The sequence below is a fragment of the Pseudochaenichthys georgianus genome, chromosome 8 (genome assembly GCF_902827115.2).
Source record: "Pseudochaenichthys georgianus chromosome 8, fPseGeo1.2, whole genome shotgun sequence".
NCBI classification, from domain to species: Eukaryota; Metazoa; Chordata; class Actinopteri; order Perciformes; family Channichthyidae; genus Pseudochaenichthys; species Pseudochaenichthys georgianus.
This window is the reverse complement of record NC_047510.2, coordinates 19,442,009-19,464,066: the sequence shown is the minus strand read 5'-3', so window position 1 is coordinate 19,464,066 and position 22,058 is coordinate 19,442,009. Positions and strand designations below refer to the sequence as shown.

Below are 22,058 nucleotides of genomic sequence, written 5' to 3'. Positions count from 1 at the left end.
TGTGCAGAGAATGGCAACCACAACTAAATAATGGATACAGATTGTGGCCTCATTAACATTTATTTTTATATTGATACATTTGGTTATTGATAATTGGAGTGAACACACACTTTGAGGATGTTCTCTCCAAGTCAACCTGGACAGAAATGGTCACTTATCGGCCTGCATTCTGTATTTAGCTCTTCATGGTTTAGATTCTTGATGGCACTTGGTTTGACTGGTATAGGAGTGAGAAACACTGCTATGGACTGTCTGAAAGGCTTCCAATGCTGTGACTAACTCCCCAAAAAAGTATCCAGGTGTAACACGTTTCTTCTTAGAAAGATAAAGGCTGCTTATCGACTGAGTGTTCAGTCAGGCAGAAGAGGCATCTCATCATCAAAAGCATGTCATGGCTCAGGATAGAATCCGTGCCTGGTCTGTCTTTTACAGTAGTATTAAACGTGTTTCTCTCTCTCTCCTTGCTCCAGGCCTGCAGTGAGTTCACCAACCATGTAATGAACCTGCTGAGAGAGCAGTCTCGCACACGGCCCATCTCTCCCAAGGAGATTGAGCGCATGGTGGCCATCATCCACCGCAAGTTCAGCTCCATCCAGATGCAGCTCAAACAGAGCACCTGCGAGGCCGTCATGATCCTGCGCTCACGCTTCCTCGACGCCAGGTCTGTGTGTGTGTGTGTGTGTGTGTGTGTGTGTGTGTGTGTGTGTGTGTGTGTGTCGTTAAGGTTTTAACGGTACTACTACTTTTATCAATACCGCTTATCGGTCCGGTCTTATAACGCTACTCTTATCGGTTCTTTTGGAGAAAAAAATAAGGTAAACTAACTAAACAAATTGTGAACAAAACTGACATTGCTTTTTATTTAAATTAAATACATAATATTTCACATCAAAAGAAACAACAATGTTTTAACAAATCATATTAAATAATGTGATGACAGAACTGTAAACAGAATAGCTGAAACTTTAACAAAATAAATAACTCAGTTACCTCTAATCTTTAACCCATGTTTGTATAATGTAGTTAACTCCGTGTGTCGCTGCTAGCATGCATAACACCTGACGTGGAAACGTTACTCGTGGACGGGGCTGCAGAGCTGCTAGAAAGACAGTGGAACCCGGTGCATTCCTCCGTCTGGATGTGGAGCACTTTTGCTAAATGTTTAGACAAATTGCTCGTGTTACCGCCCTTACATGCTAAACTCTTATTGCGCTTTAGGCAACGAGCATCGTCCACATCGAGACGGGTAAAGTTTAACCACACCTCGGAGCGCGTTTACTCCGCCATCTCCTCCGTGTGTGTGTTGCTGCATGTAGCAGCTGCGTGTGTGTAAACTTCCCGCCCCCTCGCAAGCAGATGGGGGAGAGAGAGAGATCTCTCGTCTGGATTGGAAAGATCGAAAGTACTACAAATAATCATAGACGCATTTTGCAGTCTTTTTGCATATTAGAAAACGGAGTTGGCGACACTAAAACTGCTAATGTTTGTGTAGCAATAAAACATATGACATATATTTTTCACATGTCTCCAATACCGATAAAAAGACCGATAACGTCTGAGCTTAATGGTACCACGGTCTGTGTCACACGGTGTGTGTGTGTGGGTGGGGGGGGTGTGTGTGTGTGAGATGTTCCTGTAGTGATCTGAGCATGTTGTTGTTGTGTCAGAGCTGTACATTCCAAGCAGGTTGCTCATTTTCCCTTCTCTCTTGTGTCTCAGACGTAAGCGGCGCAACTTCAACAAGCAAGCCACAGAGGTGCTGAACGAATATTTCTACTCCCACCTCTCCAACCCTTACCCCAGTGAGGAGGCTAAGGAGGAACTGGCCAAAAAGTGTGCGATCACTGTGTCTCAGGTGAATGACACTACTATCCACATCCCTAAAAGGCTGTTGCTGTGAAAGCTGAAGTTATTCTGTCTCTGTTTTCAGATCAGTTTCACTACATCATTTAGAACAGCTTTGTTTTTTAAACTTGTTTAGTCCGTTGTTATTTCAAATTAAAAAAAGAATAAAAAAATAGCTAAATGGCAGGGGTGTTACGATATATTGGGATAACCACCATGTCAGAAAAATAAAATGTTGATATGTTATTAATAATAAAATGTAATAGTATAATGCAACATTTAATTTACCATTAACATAGTTTAATATATTGATTCATTTTGGCCCTGATGAAACTATAATATCGTGACCTCCCTACTATACGAATAAATGATAAATACTTTTTAGCTGGAAGGGAAACCATAGTGATGTTGCAACCTAAAAGAAGTGTATACCTGACACACCTCTGTCCCCTCAGGTCTCCAATTGGTTTGGCAATAAGAGAATACGCTACAAGAAGAACATCGGTAAGTTCCAGGAGGAGGCGAACCTCTACGCGGTGAAGACAGCGGTGGATGCTGCCAATGTGTCTGCGCAGGCTAGCCAGGCTAACTCTCCGGCAACGCCCAACTCAGGTAACACACGCTCCATCACGTCTACCCTCAAGCCTTTGCACTTCTCATCAACAGTTCCTAAACATACGCTTTCATTCTTAAACACAACTGAACCTTTTTCAAACCACACCATGACAGTTTGAAGGAGAGACTGGATTGTTAATAGGAAGCCTTACACTGTGCACTGCTGTCAGCAAAATGCACACTGTGTTTTCAGAAATGCTTCAATTATTTTGCAAGAAAACATTCATCGACGGTTATCAAAGATATATTTGTAACTGTTGTGATACTATTGTGTTTAGAGAGACTCACCTGATGTCTGCTTTCTGTCAAACCCCCTATTTCTCCTACAAATCATCCCCATTCATTATTTGTTACACACAGTCATAATATGATCATCAAGTGAGCTGAAGGGATCAGCGAGGTGACCGTTCAGACATTGGGACTCATTTAGTCCGTTCCCTATTTATGGCACAATTGTCCTTAAACAAACAGTGACCACTTTGGACAGGCAGGTTGTTAAAAACCTTTACAAATCCAATGAAATATAAAATTCAGTTTCACATAAAAGAAAGCCCAATCTTTCCTCCTCACCAAAGACCACCAAGGAAACCAAGTTTACTTTAAACAAAGTGTTTGTATGCAGCTGTAATTAGCATTTTTAGAAATATTGGAATTACTTTCACATTTTATTTCCCAACCCACTTAAGCAGTAGGTGTGATACTGTAGAGAAGCCAGGCTTTTAGGAACGCTGCCTGAGACCCCCGTAAGTTGAAGCTGGTTATTGGCATTTCCCTCCTTTAGTCAATATGACCTTTTGACCCCATGGCATTGTGGTTGAGCTGATTGGATATTGGCTATATATATTGCCTGCAGGGTCACCGGGGTCATACAGTTTGTCTCACACAGGCGACGCCTACCTCAGCCTGCGTTCGCTCAACGGGGAGGGTCTCAACATCGCCCCCTCTTTACAGCCGCAGGTACGCACTGAGGACAGCTGCAGAGTTGACCTCAATGCCATTAGCCCAGCTTCCCAGAATCCCCGGATATCTACCCTTAGCCTAGCTCCCTTCGACCCTCGACCTCTCCTCAGATCCCGTCCTGACTTTACCCCTGACCCCAGCAACCCCTCCCCAAACACAAACAAGCGGATGGTTCTTCGCTCTGAGGATGGCTTCTCTGGACAGGATTAATGTCAGTGTGTTGTTGCATATCCCTCTGTAGTTACATGAACAAATAGTCCCTTCATCATCAAGGCCTTCCTCGAGACCCTTGTAGATGTCGACATATTAGGGTATTGAACCAGCAGCCCCTTTGATCAATGGTCAGTTCAATCAGGAGAGACTTCATTGTGTTTAAAGAACATTTATCGACACATGCCATATGAGAAATGCTAAGTCTTTGGCGATTAGACCCCGATCTAAAGGGGGGGGGGGATGCAGCCGTGAGCATAGGGAACCCCCAAAGGAGGAAAGTGGATGAAAGATTAAGATCAGACCACTTGACGAAGCATTTGACCTTACCAGGTGGCATGGATCGTGCTGAGACATGGTTGAGGATTCAGACCGAGATTTATGCAGTGAGGCAGAAACGTATATAAAATGATATATAGAGAAGGAGCCTGACTGGCCGGGTATGAACTAGGACAAGAGAAACCCCCAACAAACGAATGATGCGGTGCAATGAATCATTCCGATAATATCCGTGAGTGATCTGATAGTAAGTGCTGCGCTGAATGTGGGTGAACTTACCTTACGTGATGCGACGAGTCTAAACTGGGAAGCGAGCAGGGGTTGGACAGGAATGTGCAGGGAGAGAGAAGGAAAAGAGGATCGGGTGAGCTACGCTCCCTGTGATACTGACTATTGCATGGAGCAAGACTTCTGATGGCTCAGGCAGTCTGCTGGGATAAGTGAGAGAGGCATAGCGTGTGGTAAAACCTTATCTTAGAAGGATGTGATACACCACCACCAGTTATATGCATCGCTTACCGTAGGAGTTTTTGATTGGCCAGTACGGTGCGGATATCAGGTCGGATAGGGCATGCGTGTGGTTACACGCATAAGGGCAGAATAAGCAATCATTATAAAACAGAGAATGACAGGACAGGGATGCAATCAGATGAAAGCGTTCTGGAGAAGTGCTGATTAATGAATAATGTAATGCAATGAAGGTATTCTGCAGATGATTCAAACGTGAGCTGAGTGACTCATTGCTGTGAGAGACATACGCTGCAAGACTACATTGAGCACGAGTTGTTTATTCAGCTGATCGAGGGGCCTCGACTCCGTTCTGATACCGGATCGGCTTGTTCGCTTATGTCGAGACGGCCGGAGTCGGACGTACCCGCGTTTCTGCCGATAGAGGTCTTCTCCTCTCGCTCTTGCTTGATATCTGCTACGAGGATCTGAAACGGGTATGTCGGCAGCATGAACACCTGCAATCACAGCTGACTGCAGGAGAGAGGAGAACCATTTTAAAGTTGGGCTGCAGCTCGGTGATTGGCTGCTGAGATTGAGGTGAATGTAATGGGTTAGCAGGAAGCCCGTGATGAGCTGATTATAAGCAGCTGCGGAGTGAATGTATACCAGTCTTCCTTAGAGAACTTGCGCTGAGCTTCATTTTCTTTCCCTCTAGTTGTCCTGCCTCTCCAACTGCTGCCTGCTTTTTTAGTCCTTGTTTTCCCTCCCTTTCCACACACTCCTCCACCCCATCTCTCCATTTGTTCTATATCCTTATGTACACCAATTAGATGTCCTCGCAGTGAACTGTCTGGCGGAGTCCACACATCTCTGCTGTTGAAATTGAACAATAAACAGAAGCTATAGGATATGCTTTATTGATTGCCGTAATGCAGTGATCACTTTGTCTGAAAAACTACTTTTAATAAAATGTGTCACTGGCAGAAAAGCAGTCCGAACTATGATGCGTACGGCAGAGGTTTGTGGATTACTCAGTTCAGCCTGTGGTTGTTTAGAAAAGCGGTATAGTTGTTTGAATGTTGAGGTAAAAGTTGTGGATCTATTTTGTGTGGCAGGTGGATACCCTGCACCGTGCTACACACCTGACGGGCGGCTATGAGGAGCTGTCGGGAAGTGGCCTCTACACCCCTCACCGCCTGGATGTGAGTACACACTAAAAGCTTCTTCTAGCAATGTTTTTACATGTGAAGAATATTCCAACTATGTATTGAAATAATGAATTGTTGCTGTTGGACAATGATTAAAAAAACATAAATGGTTATTATACGAATGTAGGCCAGTTTTATTATCATCAAGGACATGTTCATCTTGAATGTGACCTAAGAGATGCTTCCTGGGATGCGACAATAAGCCAATCGCTTCTCTTTGTGGGTGAATTATTATAGAGACTTACATTTTAGGAATATATTACTTATAGGCAGAAATATCTGAGATATCAAGTAACCAGGTTGCATTTGGCTTCCTCCATTGTTTTTAACTTGATTTATGTTGGGGAAGGGGATGAGAAAAAGACACACAACAACAATTGACTTAAGTCATTGTCTCTGCGTGTGTAACAATGTGCACACACACAGCTGATAGTTCGAACCATTTGTCCGCATACAGTGAGTTATCTCTTACGCTGCATCTTTTGGCCTGTCAGCATAAATACAGCTGATTTAGACGTCTAATTCTAAAACTCCTTCTTCATGCAGAACACTCTCTTCCCTGACTGTTTGCAGGCTAACAGCTGGCAGGACACCACCACCCCCCCCCCGGTCACCTCTCCTCCCGGTCCTCCTGGCAGCGTCCACTCCGACGCCTCCAACTGATTCTGTGGCTCCCCCTGCCATCTCTCCGTTCCCTCTGCGGCCCGCTCCGACTGCCATCCTCCGTCTTCATTTTCCACCACTCCCTCGTCTCTCAACTCGACAGCCACACAAGGCTGTGCACGCATTTCACACACACACACACACTCACACTGTGCTGGAACACAGGACAGCCAAACAGTAGTTGGGTGGAGTTGTCCCCCCCCCCCCCCCACAGCTCCACCTCGATGCTAGACGCTCCCTCACTCTGACTAAAAGAGGGATGGAGCTCACCGATGCTGAGACGGATAGAAAACATCTTTACTATCGGAGACTTTTTGAAAACCACTGACCCAGCTGTGAAGATCATGATGTCTGTACATTATGTATTATGCACGATAACTTCTCACAGTACCCACACAGCTTGTCCATGTGCTGTTGACCTCTGCACTCGACCCTTTGCTTTGGAAAGCTGTTTGCGATTGCCTGTATCTCTTGAAGCCTCGGCGTTTGACAGCCAAACTGTTGCTACGGATCACCAGGGGGCTCTGCTCACCTCGCTCGTACCAAAGTGCTGCCCAGTCAACACAGCTGTTCCTCCGAGACCACCCTCTGCCAACTCAACACAAGACACTGTCATATCTTCCAGTCCTTATAGCTTGATGCTTCATTCTGCTGGAGATTTAAACAAAGTGAATAATTGAGATATGCCCACACACATTTTCAGTAGTTTTCAGTGAGCCTGACATAAAGGATGTGTCGAGCACAAACGTGAGGTAGTTAAGGGGGTCCCTGATCTCAAGGCAGTGCAGGTGATAGCAGGGCTGGTGAGAGGAGGAGGAGGAGGAGGAGGAGGAGGAAGAGGAATGGGCAGAGGAGAATACCTTTGGTTGAGTGGATGTAACTAATAGACCTTTTTTGTTGCTAACCAATAGAGGGTGTTGGTAGACGGCTTGTAGACTTTACTTCTTGCTTTCTGTCCACTAGTTTATTTGATTGTAGGCACTTTTCTAATGCTGTTTCACCAAGAATGCACCAGCCGCCACCAAAGATGAGCTCAATAAAGCATCTAAATGACGTGAGGAGGAGAAGGTGGAACGATTGTGGGGCATTGATGTGTTATTGGGACAAACGTGACATGACTTTAGAAACGTGACTGTCTTCCATGCATGTAGGACTCCTAGGCGTGATATTATTGTTTTCATTTAACCTTCCAAGTTTTTAGCTTCGTTTTTATTAACAAAAAATAATATTAATAATAAAGGGTATAATTATTACAGTCAGACCAAAAAGGAAAAAAGTGCATCATGTATTGCTATGCTGTGTGTGGGCGTGTGTACAGTGCTCTTGGGATGTCTTCGTCACACTGGCTGGTGCCCTCTGACCTTTGTAAGCATTGTAGAGACTGGGTGCTTCCGCCAGCCAATGACACTCCAGGTGGGGTCCACTGCTCCCCATCTCGAAAACATTTAAGCTTGTTAGCCCGAGGCAACACACTACAACCTTCTGTTGTGTCAAAACCAAAAATACCACGTTCAGCAATGTAATAATGCTACTCTGTGTCTCTCTCACGTTGGTGCACGGCCACCTTTTCAGTTCGAGGAGAGGAGGGAATTATATTTGTATCTGTGTCTCTGTGTGGTGTTGTCATGCCTCAACTTGATTTGATTTCTGGGGGTTTTGTTGTGGGGCATCATGGGAGGGTGGGTGGAGTGAGGACTGTCATATCACAGCTCTATTTAGATTGTGAGCGTATCAGTTATGCTCTGTAACCCTTCCCCTAACACCTGTCAAAACCACCATTTGTTTATAGTTATACGGCCAATTGGGCAAGAGCTTCTCTCTCTCCTCTTTTACCAAAAAAGAGGCAGCACTGGGGGGTAGTAAAACTCTTAACTCGTGTTTAAGACAAACCTGCAACGTTTTTTCATTCTTTGGAACTATTTTATACATTAACTTTTATGTGATTAACAAAGTATTTTGAAAGTAAGGTAAAGCCTTATGCAGTGTCCGTCAAGACTTTCTTGAATTATGTTACAGAAAATAACTTGAGCTGATCACATGTTGTATCCCACATCTGATTATTGTTTTGTTACTCATCGCGGTTCATACGACTGTATCTTATGAATAACGTTATCGCCACACCAAATGATCATGCTCCCCTTTTTCTACCTGTTGTAATGGATGTCACTGTACAGTTTGTGTAACGTTTCAGTATTTTATTTTTCCTTTTATAAACTTTGTTGTTCGGTTGAGATGCCAGTTTTATTTGGCCTTTGTGTCACAGGATTCACGATAACTATCCATTTAGAATATTATTTAGGTCTTTTGTTACATAGCCGCGTGGCTGTAGGGTTTACAGGTATGACATTTGGTGCTGTGGAAAGACAATTCTCCACCGAGACAATAGTAGGTGGCCTCTGCCCTAAAGCCTCATGGCCCATGGGTAACCTTTCCCCTCAGTCTCAACCTTCTCCACAATTATCAGAATATTCACCCATCTGTTTGTCATTCAATCCTAAATCTATTTAGTTTTCTAAAAGAGGTATCAAATAGTTTTATCGTATTCAAGTTTAGGTTTACGGAGTTACAAAAGCTTTAATAGTTACACGGAGGGTCATTCAGTTCAAAACTGATCCGACATGACTTCATGTAAATGTGCAGATGTTGCCGGTTTTGTAGACATTTAATCCCAGAAACTAATTTGTAATGCCTGAATATTGTAAGAATATGCAAGCAGTATATTTGCTTACAACTGAGAGGAAGTTAATACTGAATCTTTGAGGGGTTAACTTCAACGTCATTTAAAATGGTTACAATTCCTGATACACCCTGAATCCAGAGACCTTCACCGTAAAGCAGATGGTCTCCAATTTGCTCTTTTCATGCCAACTCACCTCAAACATAATGAGAAGAGCAAAAAGCATTTATGAGACCACAAACATGTGGTCCCCTGCATTTTTTCAACATCTGCAAATCTAGAAAACTTCAAGTTTTTACGGTTAATCATGTTTGAATCTCGTTTAGATTCTGAAATGTCTAAATGACTTCCACCGCGCCAAATGGCTTCGTAAACCTTTTTGATTTCTTTGTTTTTTATTAGTATATTTGTATCCCCTCTTTCCCTTGTATTTACCCCTCGCTCTACCTCTTTCCATTTCTCTTGTATATAACCCCCACTGTTTTCAGACTTGTGAGTCTGTATGAACTCCTTTTATACCTCAACTTTAGAATTGTTCTAGAAAGAGTAAAACAAAAAGGAAGAATATGACAAATTGTAGTGTTCTTATTAGAAAATTAATAAAATGATTTAGTGTGATTTTTCAGTATTTCATTTCAGATTTTAGGAGTGTTTCATTTAATCATTTGTCACAAATGCTCTTGTGATAGTCAAATGTAATAAAAGGAGAGATTGCACCATTCGAGGATCAACATGTGGATCTGTCCGCCTCGTCAGACTGAGGAAACGCTAAACTGAGGAATGAAAGCATTGGTTCGACATGGATACAATTATTTTCAAAAGATGCATCTTTATATATATATATTTTCCAATGGCAAACATATGACAGGTCATTTGGCAGAAAATACAAAGAAGGATTTTACACAATGTGTCGTCGGTTTGTTTGAGTTGCAGGCCTACAGACATCAGACCCCCGGCGTCGTCCAGCTGGATTCTTTATTGTTCGTTTCTGGACAGACGGCCGGATCTTCTGACTTCTGGACACAGCCAAGAGCTTCCTGTAAAAAACAAAACAGAATTCATTAGGCATCAAGAACAATGGAAAAATGTGTTTTGAAATTAAAAGGACATACTGTACAGTAAGGATGCCATTTTCTAAAGATGAATCGAGATTTTGTAATTTACAGAGATAGTTAGAAGCAGGGTTGTATGTTGCACTTCTCTGGTCGGAGTATAACCTACAGTAGTTGTTCATCAGCAAGGATCTAGTTTAAAGAATCAGAAGTAATGACGGGGTCTGAAGCCTTTCTGTCCTTTTATGTTCTCAAAGCCACCAGACTCCATTGAGAAAACAACTGTAATGTTACCATGCAGAACACGAGATGCACGTTTGTTTGCGTTATGGCTGACCTAAAGAGTTTTAAAAGGTTAGTTGGAACTCACCAAAATCGCACCATAACAACCTAAAGTGATGAAGAGGCAGATAATGTATCTGTCAGTGTGTACAACTTCTTATATATACATATTTCTGATAATAGCAAATAAATAAAACAAAGATCAGCCACTTCTATGTTTTGCAAGGTATTTGTTGTTGCCAAAAGGAATTTAGTGGCTTTAAGAGAGCAGTGGATATAACTTCTGGCAGCTAGCTTAAGTTCCCATAGAGTGTTTGGCGGAAAGGGAAATCAGTGAAGATATTCTGAATATAGCATCCACTTCAACTAAGACTGATATATTACTGCTGGCCCTGTCCACAGCAACACAAAGGGGAGAACTGGCACTAACTTGTTCTTTAAAAAAATACTACTACATACTTCCCAACAGATCAAACCATCTGAACTATGCATGTAATTGTTTTCTTTCTCAATAAACGTAGTCTTGACCCAAAGATGAAACAAAGACATGAAGAGGAGGAATTCCTGGTTCTCTATCGCTCCGGGTACAGGGTACCTGAGCGTTAGATATTAAATCAGCATGTGCATTACATGAAAACCTGCCAAACTCGCTGTGTGTGTAACGGAAGAGCGATATCTGAATATGAGCCTTTTCTTTCGATTTTATAGCCTGTGCTTGTAAATCATTTCAGATGTGCTAATATAACTAGACCTCTGGCAGTGGGGGGTACATCTCGACAGGTGAAAGCTCCATCTGCTTGTCCCCCCTCCCACACAGGCAGCACAGGATCCACTTGAACGTCCTCCGCATCTCCTCGTCTCGCAAGGAATAGATGATGGGGTTGACCAGAGAGTTGCACTCGGCTATGACCAAACAGAACTTCTCGTAGGCGTTGGCGTGGCTGGCTTTGCCCAACAGCCCGTCCAGTAAGAGCGTCACGAGGCCGGGCATCCAGCAGATCACAAAGGCGCCTGAAGGATGTGGGTTGGCAAAAAAGGGAGTCAACAACAATAAAGTAAAATCTTCCAAATATGCAGCCGTGTAAGATGACACCAGTTGTCTAAAGTGCAGCTACATTAGGTCACACGTGTTCCTTGATGCCTAATATCAACGTTAACTGATTTTCCGCTGGGAGATGAGTCACAAAGATAGTCAGAGGTTTATTGTGAAGAGAAATTGGCAAATTCCTAACAGCTTTTTGTGTTCAAGTACATGATGTAATCAGAAGGGTCTGACAAACAGAAAGGGAATGCTGCAAAACTGGTTTGAGGAGGTTACTGTTAGGCCACGGGTAGCAAGCATCCAGACATGTACACAACTCAGAGCCAAAGCATATTTAATATTGAGACAGTGTATCTTCATATGTAGCGGCCAGCTAAATACATGTTAAAGCCACTAAATCTTAGTTTCTGAATACGAAGCAAATATTTTTTTTTAATTTGTTGCTAAAATAATAATTGTAATTCCCCAATGTGTTGTATTAACAGTAAAGTGTGTCATACCAAAACAATTAAAGTCTTAGTCTACACTGCCATAAAAACCCAACCTTATAAACGTGACCTTTAACCCACAACAAACATGCAGCAGTGGAACGGACAGCTTCTCACCCAGTACAATGGAGATAGTCTTCATCAGGTTGAAAACAGTCTGCCTGTGCCTTATCTCCGAGCTGTGCTGGGACATGTGTGAAATCTGGTATCTCACATAGAAGAAGATACGAGTGTACATGGCCACCATGATGAAGAACGTGAGCAGGTTGAGAGCTGCCCAGAAGATGAGGAAGCGGCGGCTGTAGAGAGGAGCGACGGTGGAGCAGTCCTCCAGGTCACACTCGCAGTTCCAAAACAGCGAGGGCACCAGCCCCATGATGATGCTCACAGCCCAGATGCAGACGATCAGCAGCACCACCCGCCGCTTAGTCATCTTGCTGTGAAGCTGCATGGTGATTATAGTCTGGTGGCGCTCCACGGCAACTGCCAGAAGGTTGGCCACCGAGGCCGTCAGACTGATGTCGATCAAAGCCCCTCGGATGTACCACTGCTCCTTGGTGAGGGTGCTGGTCCAGGGGCCCGTGTGCAGCATCAGGTTGGCGTAGGCGATCCCTGCAAACAGGTCAGCTGCAGCCATGTTGCCTAGGAGATAGTAGATGGGGAAGTGGAAGCGGTGGTTCATGGAGATGGCCGCCATCACCATCAGGTTGGCCAGGACTACAATGAGACATACAGTCAAGCCCAGTCCAATCACAAACACGTCCCGCGGCGCCCACTCTACGCTGATCTTCTTACCCACCAAGTTGTAGAAGAAGGTGACATTGTGGCTGTAGTCGCAGGTACTCCACAAACTGCTCTCCATGGCCATAACTGTAGACACATAACTGCAACGTAAGAATAGGAACCACTTGTCTTCAAGAGGTGGATGGATAAGTGTACGTCATGAGATTTCCAAACTGTTTTTATCTTGTGTTATTTATTCTGGTGCCTTTAATTTATTTTTACAATGTTATTGTTCACTGTTTTTTAGTCTTATGAAAGTGTATTATTGTTGTCTATCTTTTGTCTTTTTTTTCTTGCTTTATGAAGCACTTGTGGGCTACATTATTGTATAAAAGATGCTATATAAATCAAGTTTAGTACACATATCCCGCTAACATCCAGTGTTTGGTCTTTTCCTGAAGCATCCTTCACCTACAGTGTCTCAACTGAAAGAGGACCACAAACACACAAAAAATATAATACCATTTTGGGATATTTATCTCCCAATTTTTCACTTTTTCAATACCAAACATGTCTCTGTTTAGTGAACTACAGCAATCTGAAAGCCTGCACATTATTTATATCACACTTTATCAGTAGAAAGATGCAGGAAATGACTGTTTTAATGCAGTATTTTCTGATATATGCTTACCTTTAACCTTTGTGTGCTGTTTGGGTCTGTGGGACCCGTTTTCAGTGTTTGCTAAAAGACAATTGCAATTTAATTATTTTAACCTGCTTTATTTGGGGGTGGACCTCACATTCTCTAGGGGGGTCCGGGGGCATGCAGCACCGGGAAGATTTTTTTTTAAATGTTGAAGTTAAATGCATCAATCTGGTGCACTTTGAGCACAAATGGAATTTATGGGTACAGCTCTCAACACTCAGATGAAAGAGAGCTGTATACTTTTCAATAATCCAAACATCTTTACAATATGATCACAACCAATAACAAATCATTTAAACTTGTTTATTCTGATCTTATGTTACCTATAGTATTCTTTCTTTTTATTTATGCATATTTTACTAATCACTCCCCTTTCAAACTGTTTTATTCTTTATACTGTCCTATAGTACACATTGGAAAGTTTTTTTTTTACAACACATTAAATAGATAAAGGTGTGCTCTCTCTAGCTCTCTCTCTCTGTCTCGCTTGCTCACAGAGGCTGTGTGCTCCTCCGTGGCGATGACGGCTTGCGTTAAAAAAAAAAAAACATATTTGTAAAGTGGGGACTATTGAGGGCTTGCGAGATACCGGTAGCTCGTGATCGACGTGTTGGAAACCCCTGCTCTAATGGGTCCGACTAGAATGACAAATATCGTTACTTCCGCCTATTCCGTCGGCTAAGAAATCGTTTAATCATAAACTTCTTTTTTTTCTTTCATTTTTAGGGGAGCCACAGGGGGGTCCAACGTCAGTGTTAGGGGGGCACTGGCCCCCCTCTAGAACCGCCCCTGCTACATCCTGACACATCCTTCATCTACACTGTCTCAACTGAAAGAGGACCAGAAACACATTACAAATATAATAAAATGTGGAGACTTTGGGATATTTATCTCCCATTCTTTTACTTTTCGGGCATTTTACAGACTAAACATGTCGTTGATGTCACTGTTTACCAAACTACCACTTTTTGTGAAAAAATGAATAAAATGATGCAATATATGTTAATTGAATACATGGTTTATACATGTAATTTCTGGGGTTCCATTTCTTCTGATTACCTAATTTACGCAAACGTACCTCTTGTGGATTTGGAAAGGTTGGCATCTATGGTGATTATGTATTCCAATAAATTAGGAGGGTGAATTAACTCTTCGTGTTTTCTTTGTATCTTTAACAGTGGGTAAACAGTGAAAGAAAGCACCATTACAAATTCCCACAGAGCAAATAACAAGTGTCCGACCAACAGCTCAAAAACAGAAGCAACAGCCAACCCTCAGATTTCAACCGCGAAAAAAAACATCTTGTTAAGTGACATTAGAAAGCAAACGACGATACAACAATTTAACACGAGTTTAGATTGTACTGTGGGGGGCAAACTAATTAACGAAAAACAAGAGAAAAATGGCTGAAAATATAAAAAAGTTCGCCTGTTGTGACGCGTTTTAATTTACAGTGAAACGTGCTGATACTGGATACGCTCAACTCTTAAACAGAAACTGTTGCATTAAAGTTATTTTATGTTTAGCGTGTATGTAAAGGAAAGGTGTATTTAGTTGTAACTTACCGCCCTTCTTATAGTCTCCTCCATTCAGACAGGTCCGACTCCGACATGAAACCGGAGTTGCTCGCTGCCATTTGATGACACACTTGGCTCTGCTGTCGTCTGTCAATTCAAGTCGACGCCTCTCTGAATCATTCTCACTCGGATCAGCTGGAGCCCACACAGGCAGCGAGAGGCACCCTGCAGCCTGAAATATCGGATAATACAGCTGTAGGTTTTTTTGCATCTCAAAAGAGGACATTTGATTTGAATGTCTGCTACCAATTGTGAGTCACTCCAATAGTTTTGGCTCAAACTGAAATACTTCCCTTTTAAAGCTCTGTGTGGGTGGTTTGTGACATTTTAACCTAACACTGAAACTATGTATAGAAGCAGTAGCCTACAATGTAAAAAAAAAACGTCACGACGCAAAAACAGTGGCTGAAGTTAAACATAGATTAAAAAGTCAGTAGGACCTTCAATAACCCCAAGACATTTAGGTGGAGCACCTGAAAGCAACACAACATAAAAAACCAAAAGCACTTTTGACTGAGATAGGGAGAGTAAATTCAACATGTTCAGTAATTTACCAGACTTTTACACTGATATGTTTTAGAAGTTTCAATAAGGATACATATGATAGTCTCTAAAAAGCAAACATATGTTGCTTACTTTTAACCGAATATGTGTCATTCGCTTCTTTTATTTTGAAGGTATTTGCCGTTAATGTCAGTTTTGTTTTGTCTGACTTGACGCTAGGTTTTGTTTGTGTCCACTGCCCTCTAGTGGTCACGGCCAGAATCTGCACCCTATCGTTATCGTTTAAAACTCAAATTTAGTTTAATTATTACTAATTAACAGGAACATCGTTAATGGTCATAATAGTATGAATACAAATAGAAACATTTGATCATATAGAATAACATATAAATATGTAACATATAGGCTACATGTTATTTTATATGAAGGAAGTTTTATTTAGTGTCTGCCTTGATAATAAGCTGAGGAGAATGATGATTATTCGGCCCTCTTGTGAAGAACTACATCAAGTTACACTACAATACATTGTCTAAGAATTTGTGAGACTGTCAGAATTTGACATCAATAGTTCAATTTCTTTTTTTTTTAAACTTAACTTTTTTTTAAACTTAACTACGTTACATTTTATGAAATAATTTACTACTTTTTTGATTACAGAGATTACAATATTAAGTTGTACAATTATGATGCACCATTAATTTTTACGACATATTTAAATAACATAAAACCATACAAATTCCCCAGTGGTGATAATAAATATATTTATGCAGATATCTATTCATTTAAATTATTTCTTCTTTTGTTTTTATCTTGTTTAGTTGAGGTGATGTGATGGCTTGTAAAGGAAGCTAACAGTAGCGAGCTAGCTTACATAGCCGATGGCGATTTCCAAAAACTTGAGAATGGCACGTCTAAATCACAATAAATATTGTATATGAACAGTGGAACATAGTTCTTACCTTAGTAAACTTCGGTTTAAAGGTATCTGTGGTTTAAAAGAGTTGTGGAGGGCATAGGATTGATGTAAAATAAAGCGCAATTTAGCTTATCTCTGTTCTGTAGATCTCTCTAAAAAAATGCTTTCTTATATAATCATAATAAGTATATGCTGTAAAATATGTATGTCTGAATGTCACGTAGTGTTGTAATGTTGTATAAGTCACATCAATTTGAAATGCTCACCGGCAGTTTAATGTTTCGCTCTTCCTCACTGTGGCCACAAGAGGCCAGTGTAAACACATACGCAATTTGTCTTCAAAACAAAAGGACAGTTGTAAAACAGTCTTGTCGTTACATGTGTAATGTGGATGAAGAGTGCTTATCTTGTATTTTCTGTGTTATCAAAGTAAAATGTAATTGTTGATTCATTGCAATAATAAAGATTAGATAAACTGATAGCTGTGTGTTACTTTGCCCGCTTGAGGAATACTGTTGATCTCCACCGCTAAATACGACATAATAACTAGCATAGCCTACTAACCATTCCGGAAACATTTCTTCAAAATAAATCAATCCAATGGAAAGATATTTTATAATATCCAATCCAAGTATGTAAAAAAAGGTGACAAAAACATTTGTTGAAATGCAACCAAAAGTTACATTTTGTACGCTTTAGGAAATTCCTTAAGAAAACTGTACATTTTATTTTAATAAAACAATGATCTAAATATTTGGATTATTCCTGTATAATTGAGAATTGAAATTCAAGATTTGGTGAGTTTTAGATCAAATAAAATACAATAAGTTCAGTAACCTAACAGAAAATAAAATAACATTGATTTAGTTATGACGGTAACAATAAACTGTGCATGTGTACCAATTGTACCTAAACAAAACCAAATGCATGTATTCTGCTAACTTAGGCAATGTAATGGATGTAAAACCACAGCCGGTCAAAATCAGATCAACAGTACCAGAAGTTCCAGCTCCAGTCCATCCTGTGTCATCTTTAAGCAGTAAGGATGGGATTGCAGATACAGGCATGGTGATTTTCACAATCTACAAACAAAGACACGTTAGATGTTTTACACTTGCGCTAAACAACTAATGCCGTGTTCATGTTTTCCTATTTTACATTTTTAACTGTAAAAGTTAACTGAAGTGTGTTGTCATCCAAATGTTGGGAATTAGGCTAAGGTTATGGTGCATCTCTATGTCCCGTCACATAAACAGAAAAAGAATGAGAGCTGGAGGTTGCATGAGATACAGAAGGCAAAAAGAAGCATAACAAAAATCTGTAATATACCTGATGCTATATTTAGGAATTAAGACTACAAAAAAGTAGACAATTATTCGGGAAATATTTAAAATAAAAACATTGACTCAGCCAAAAGCTGAATTGTATATTTGAGTATTTATTGTCGACTGAAAGTTAGGGTAAAATTGTTGTACTACCATTATTAGCGATAATGGTTGCTAGGCACAGGTTGGCACCACTTAAACTGCCCGGACAAGAAAAGATCCCCTCTTGAGAAAAAAAAGAGATAGATTTTAGTTTATTTTTTATTTTCTATAAAAGAGATGAGTTTATTCAATGATCATAACAGACTGAATCAGAGACCTCGATATACCACTCACATACCAAAAAAAAAAAAAGAGAAAAAAGAAATCGAGGAAAATGTTTGAACAAAACCTCCAAAACAGAACAAATGTAACACAAAATAAAATACCTGAATAAAGCAAACTCTGGGCTGAGCTGCGGGTCAGCACATTCTGTGAAGAACTCATGGCACATTATGTCCAACAGTTATTGTGAAAAGAAAAAAAGGCTAAAAAAAAGGAATGAAGTTTTTTTTTTTACTCTTTCAAAATCAGGCTAATAATTAAAATTCTATATTCATATATGGTAGTCTTCATAGAAATTAAAAGGTGACTTAAGAATAGAAACAAGTTCTCCTGAAGTTCATCTGTTTATTCTCCTCATCAATAGAATGCTTATCTACATCGGGGAACATGCCTCTTGCAGCACACACTTTTAAAAAATTGAACAAAAACAAAACACAGTCACACAGCCGTCCAAATGTACACAGTCACACTCACAGACCAGACTCAAACGCTAGTGTGGCAACGCTGAAACATATCTACCTAAAATCCGCTGATTGAACAAATGAGAAAGTAGTTGTCAGATGTGTACACTCATAGAAGTCCAGCTAAAACTAGATTTAAAACCCGAATATTGACAACGGGTAAAATATAAAACGCTGTCTTTTCCTTATTTTTTTTTCCTTTTTGTTTTTTTTACACAAACTCTTTCAAAAAATCTCCCTCTCATCTCAAATATTACACGCCCAATCCTGCCCCGCCCCCTTTCTAAACCCCTTGAAGTGTAATATAAGCCAACGAGAATTGCAATACAATACAGGCACTGGAGAAAAACACCATAAGAGACAAGTGAAGAGGACGAGATGCATTCAGATTTTTAACCCATCCCTGGTCCAAACAATGTCTCCGATAACAGAATTATAACTCACATCCACTATTATTGAACAAGAACAAAGATATAAATCAAAACTGTTTTTAAAGTTTTTTCAAATTTCTGCTTGTCTTTTCTTTTCGTACTGTTGACAGTGTGCCCTCAGTGAATTACAAGAGGTTTGATGCAAAAACTAACTGGGAGCTCCTTCCAGTCATTTTTTTACTAAACCAGATTCAAGTAACAGCTACAGAGGGGTGTGTGTGTGTCTTATTCCCGATGGTCCCCTTCCTGCTGCCGGCACTTTGATCCTAACCCTTAGCTAAGATCAGAGCGCCAACAGAGAGGACAGCAAGGGACTCCTCATCTCATTTCTTGACTGATCCAGTAGTGTGACTGTTGCAAACACGCCAATGATATCAACATTTCCAACATTATGTCTTCAAATGTAATACAAAGGATGTTGCTAAACTTTTAGTGAAATCATATTCCAACTAAAGCACAGAAACGTCCGGCCCTTTCCCCTTTACTGCTAACAAGTGTAGCTTTAAATGAAAAATAAAAGGCAGGATGAAAACTGATGCTGTCTTTGATAAATACTTGCAGGAACTATGATAATGCATATATTCAGTTTTTTTTGTCTCTAGCTACCTACCGTGTTTTAGGACAAGTAATTTAGCATAAAAGATAATGGGTAGTTTGGCATAGACAGAGGTGTAGGAGTGTGAAGGTATGACGACCCAAAGAAGAAAAAGAAAATAAACAGTTATTGTAGTATAAGAAAATACTTCTTTACAGTAGATACTAGATGATGAAAAAAGGTCTGCACTGCTTCTCCTCCTGGTTGTAAATGTTATTGTTTTGTCAACGTGTGCAGTACACAATGGTCTGTTTAGGAAAGAGGTGTAAGGCAAACTGTACCTTCTCTGCTGAGAAATATACACGATATACAGTATGGAAGTTGCCCCGACGACCATTTCATTTGTTCACTTACAACAATCAAAACAAAACATAAAACACCAGTCTTCTTCACCACCTCAGACATCTGGCAGTTTCAAAAACACGTCTGCACAGTCTGTCAGTACATTATCAGAGCATTTCATAATTATTAGGGTGTCTCTTCTCCTGCGATTTATTGCGCCCACGCACGCTGTAAGTGAAAAAAGGCAAACTGTGCCAACAGGAGTCCTCTTCCTCCTGTTACATCAGGCAGGCAATGCCAAATTCCCAGGATGTGACATCCAATAGGATCCCCATGTGTTGTGTGTCCGCTCCACAAGGGCAGAGCGAGCTGGGCGTCCTCAGCCTCAGTCCTCGCTCCGAGGGTCGTCACGGCTACAGATAGTCCGTGGCCCTCTGGGGTGCGTGGTCGCCAAGCGTCTCTCCTTCGAGGAAGTTTACATAATGCAAGTTTTTTGTTTTGTTTTGTTTTTTTGCAGTTACGTTTCGGTCGCTCCTCTCAGAACAGGTTCTCCTCAAAGATAGCCATTAAGTCACTTTGGAAATTCATGTCAATTGTTGCTGCCATCTGAAAGGAGAGAAGAACAATTAGCGTTTCCTCTACATTCACTGCTTCTGGGAAACCACTCCCACTCCCACAATCACTTATTACTTTTTTTTGATGGGAGGGGTGCCTAAGTTGATTACATATTATCAAATAGATTAATTAAATGTATACGATAGTGCCATTTTAAATATCTTGAGAAAAAAAACAAGTGTAACGTCCTACACAACAAACATGGCGTCAAAACAGAGTAATGTGTGGAGATATTTCAACCAGGTTAGTAAACTTTTGTTGTTGTTGTTGTAATGTATAGGATATGTACATTCGGTTAACTGTTTTTTGGGGGGTTGAATATTAGAATATACATTTGGTTTCAAATTCCCATCCCTATAATCTATATCTTTTAGACTATGTTACAGTTATCATTTGACTATTTCCGTAAACACAGTTATCTCACCGCTTCTCGCCTCCTCCTCTCCTGCTCTCGGCGGCGAGCGAGCTCCCTCTGTTGGTCGAGTGGGTTCTGTGCAGCGGGCTGAGGCGGGGTCGGGGGGGCAGGAGGCTGCTGGATGGCAGCAGGCGGGGGCTCCTGCTGTTGCTGCGGTTGTTGTTGTTGTTGTTGTTGCTGCTGCTGCTGCTGCGACTGAGCTTGAATGTGTTGCTGCTCCTGACGCCGGCGCGGCTCCTCGTGCACCCGTCTGGTCGGCTCAATGATGTCCTCTTCATCCCGCCCTCTGGAAAACATTCAGGAAAATCATTTACACCAGGAGGAATCTAATGCTTCTCACATTGCTGTAAGGGGTTCACTTTTGGTTTTGTTTTAGAAAATGGCTGTGCTTATAATAAAACAAGATCACCTACGACTCAAAAACACATAGAATACAGAGATGTCTTGGCTTAAGCAAACAGTTCTAAACTGACATAAGAAGCAAAGACTGGTGAGCAAAGCTTTCTCTGGAAATCAGTCTCACTATTCTTTACTACACTAAAATCTATCAAATGGGCTGCAGCATGTCCACTAGAGGGCATAATACATCTGTTCATCATACAGGGATTCTGGCATCATTCATCATCAGACTGTAAATACAGTCAGCAACAAAAGTGCAATGATAACACCTGTCTGCTGTTGAAAGTGTTACATCAACACTACAGTTTGAAACTGTATAACGCAAAGGGTCTTTGAAGCTTTGCTCAATCTGTAATTAGATGGACTCAACACAACAAAGTGTATCAGCCTCACAAACTTATTTTTCGAATGACTTATATGCTTTGTTGAAGTAAAAATACAACTATTTACAGTCAGCATGTGCTCCGCTGCTATAGTCTTTCAATGTTTACTTTGAGGTAACCATTGCAGCCCTCTGTTTTGTCTTGCGACAACCTTACCGTAGTTTGTCCTGCTCTCTGCGTTGTCTGTCCTTCTCCACCTGCTCGGCCTGGGCCTTCAGAGCCTTCTCCCTCTCCTCCTTCTCCCGGGCCGCTCGACGGAACTGCTCAAAACTGTCACTCGATGACTTCACTGCAGACATGGGTGTGGATGTGGACTTTTGGGCAAGGCTGGCCCATGAGCCCATGTTCTTCAATTTGACATCCTGAGACACACAAACACAGACAGACAGTCAGATAGACAGCAAGAAAAGTTCCATTAATATCGGTAATGTTCAAAAACCTTTCAAGATGCAGTACCATCAAGTTCATACGTTAAGAACTGGGAGATGTGTAGAAGATACTTTTTTAAAGTGACTAATTACACCCACCTGTACCTTTTTGGGGGCAATAGGTGTCTTGGAGTCCTGCTTGAACTTGTCCTTGTCTTGCAGAGAGGGAGGCGGTCCACTGGACTCAGAGGAGCGGATCACAG

At 41.2% G+C, this 22,058-nt stretch overlaps 3 protein-coding genes across 12 annotated transcripts in view; 1 reads left to right on the top strand and 2 right to left on the bottom strand.

Moving 5' to 3' along the window:
- pbx4 (pre-B-cell leukemia transcription factor 4) overlaps nucleotides 1–6,219 on the top strand; it is a 28,851-nt gene extending 22,632 nt beyond the window's left edge. For 2 of the 3 annotated variants that reach the window (XM_034088582.2, XM_034088580.2), the window contains 5 exons: nucleotides 471–661; nucleotides 1,720–1,855; nucleotides 2,301–2,457; nucleotides 5,475–5,561; nucleotides 6,141–6,219. In XM_034088582.2, coding sequence (XP_033944473.1) covers nucleotides 471–661; nucleotides 1,720–1,855; nucleotides 2,301–2,457; nucleotides 5,475–5,518 — 528 coding nt within the window. In that variant the 3' untranslated portion in view covers nucleotides 5,519–5,561; nucleotides 6,141–6,219. Of the gene's footprint in view, nucleotides 1–470; nucleotides 662–1,719; nucleotides 1,856–2,300; nucleotides 2,458–5,474; nucleotides 5,562–6,113 lie in introns of all 3 variants that reach the window. The other variant, XM_034088581.2, reaches the window with a different exon arrangement.
- Nucleotides 6,220–9,716: 3,497 nt separating this feature from the next.
- lpar2a (lysophosphatidic acid receptor 2a) lies at nucleotides 9,717–15,454 on the bottom strand. Of its 2 annotated transcripts, XM_034088567.1 has the most exons (6): nucleotides 15,414–15,454; nucleotides 14,766–14,949; nucleotides 13,186–13,236; nucleotides 11,889–12,641; nucleotides 10,993–11,252; nucleotides 9,717–9,944 (listed from the first exon to the last, which is right to left on the bottom strand). In XM_034088567.1, the coding sequence occupies exons 1-6, from the start codon at nucleotides 15,432–15,434 to the stop codon at nucleotides 9,852–9,854; spliced, it is 1,362 nt and encodes a 453-aa protein (XP_033944458.1). In that variant the 5' UTR covers nucleotides 15,435–15,454; the 3' UTR covers nucleotides 9,717–9,851. The 2 variants fall into 2 exon arrangements, with proteins under 2 accessions (XP_033944458.1, XP_033944459.2); XM_034088568.2 differs by lacking the exons at nucleotides 13,186–13,236; nucleotides 15,414–15,454 and having other exon boundaries at nucleotides 14,766–14,921.
- Nucleotides 15,455–18,177: 2,723 nt separating this feature from the next.
- The window catches only part of brd4 (bromodomain containing 4), a 29,093-nt gene continuing 25,212 nt past the window's right edge, over nucleotides 18,178–22,058 (bottom strand). For 6 of the 7 annotated variants that reach the window (XM_071204027.1, XM_071204024.1, XM_071204023.1 and 3 more), the window contains 4 exons: nucleotides 21,955–22,058; nucleotides 21,584–21,789; nucleotides 20,655–20,931; nucleotides 18,178–20,221 (listed from right to left, as the gene is read on the bottom strand). The exon at nucleotides 21,955–22,058 is cut by the window's right edge and continues 27 nt beyond it. In XM_071204027.1, the coding sequence (XP_071060128.1) occupies nucleotides 20,153–20,221; nucleotides 20,655–20,931; nucleotides 21,584–21,789; nucleotides 21,955–22,058 (656 nt within the window). In that variant the 3' untranslated portion in view covers nucleotides 18,178–20,152. The remainder of the gene's footprint in view (nucleotides 20,222–20,654; nucleotides 20,932–21,583; nucleotides 21,790–21,954) is intronic. The other variant, XM_071204026.1, reaches the window with a different exon arrangement.

Bases quoted from the DNA above. Each gene is read 5' to 3' on its own strand.
- lpar2a (XM_034088567.1), bottom strand. From the start codon at position 15,434: ATGACACATATTCGGTTAAAA. The intron at 14,950-15,413 runs GTAAGCAACATA...CCGATATTTCAG, and splicing joins TGACACATATTCGGTTAAAA to GCTGCAGGGTGCCTCTCGCT. The intron at 11,253-11,888 runs GTGAGAAGCTGT...CACATCCTTCAG, and splicing joins GACTATCTCCATTGTACTGG to GCGCCTTTGTGATCTGCTGG.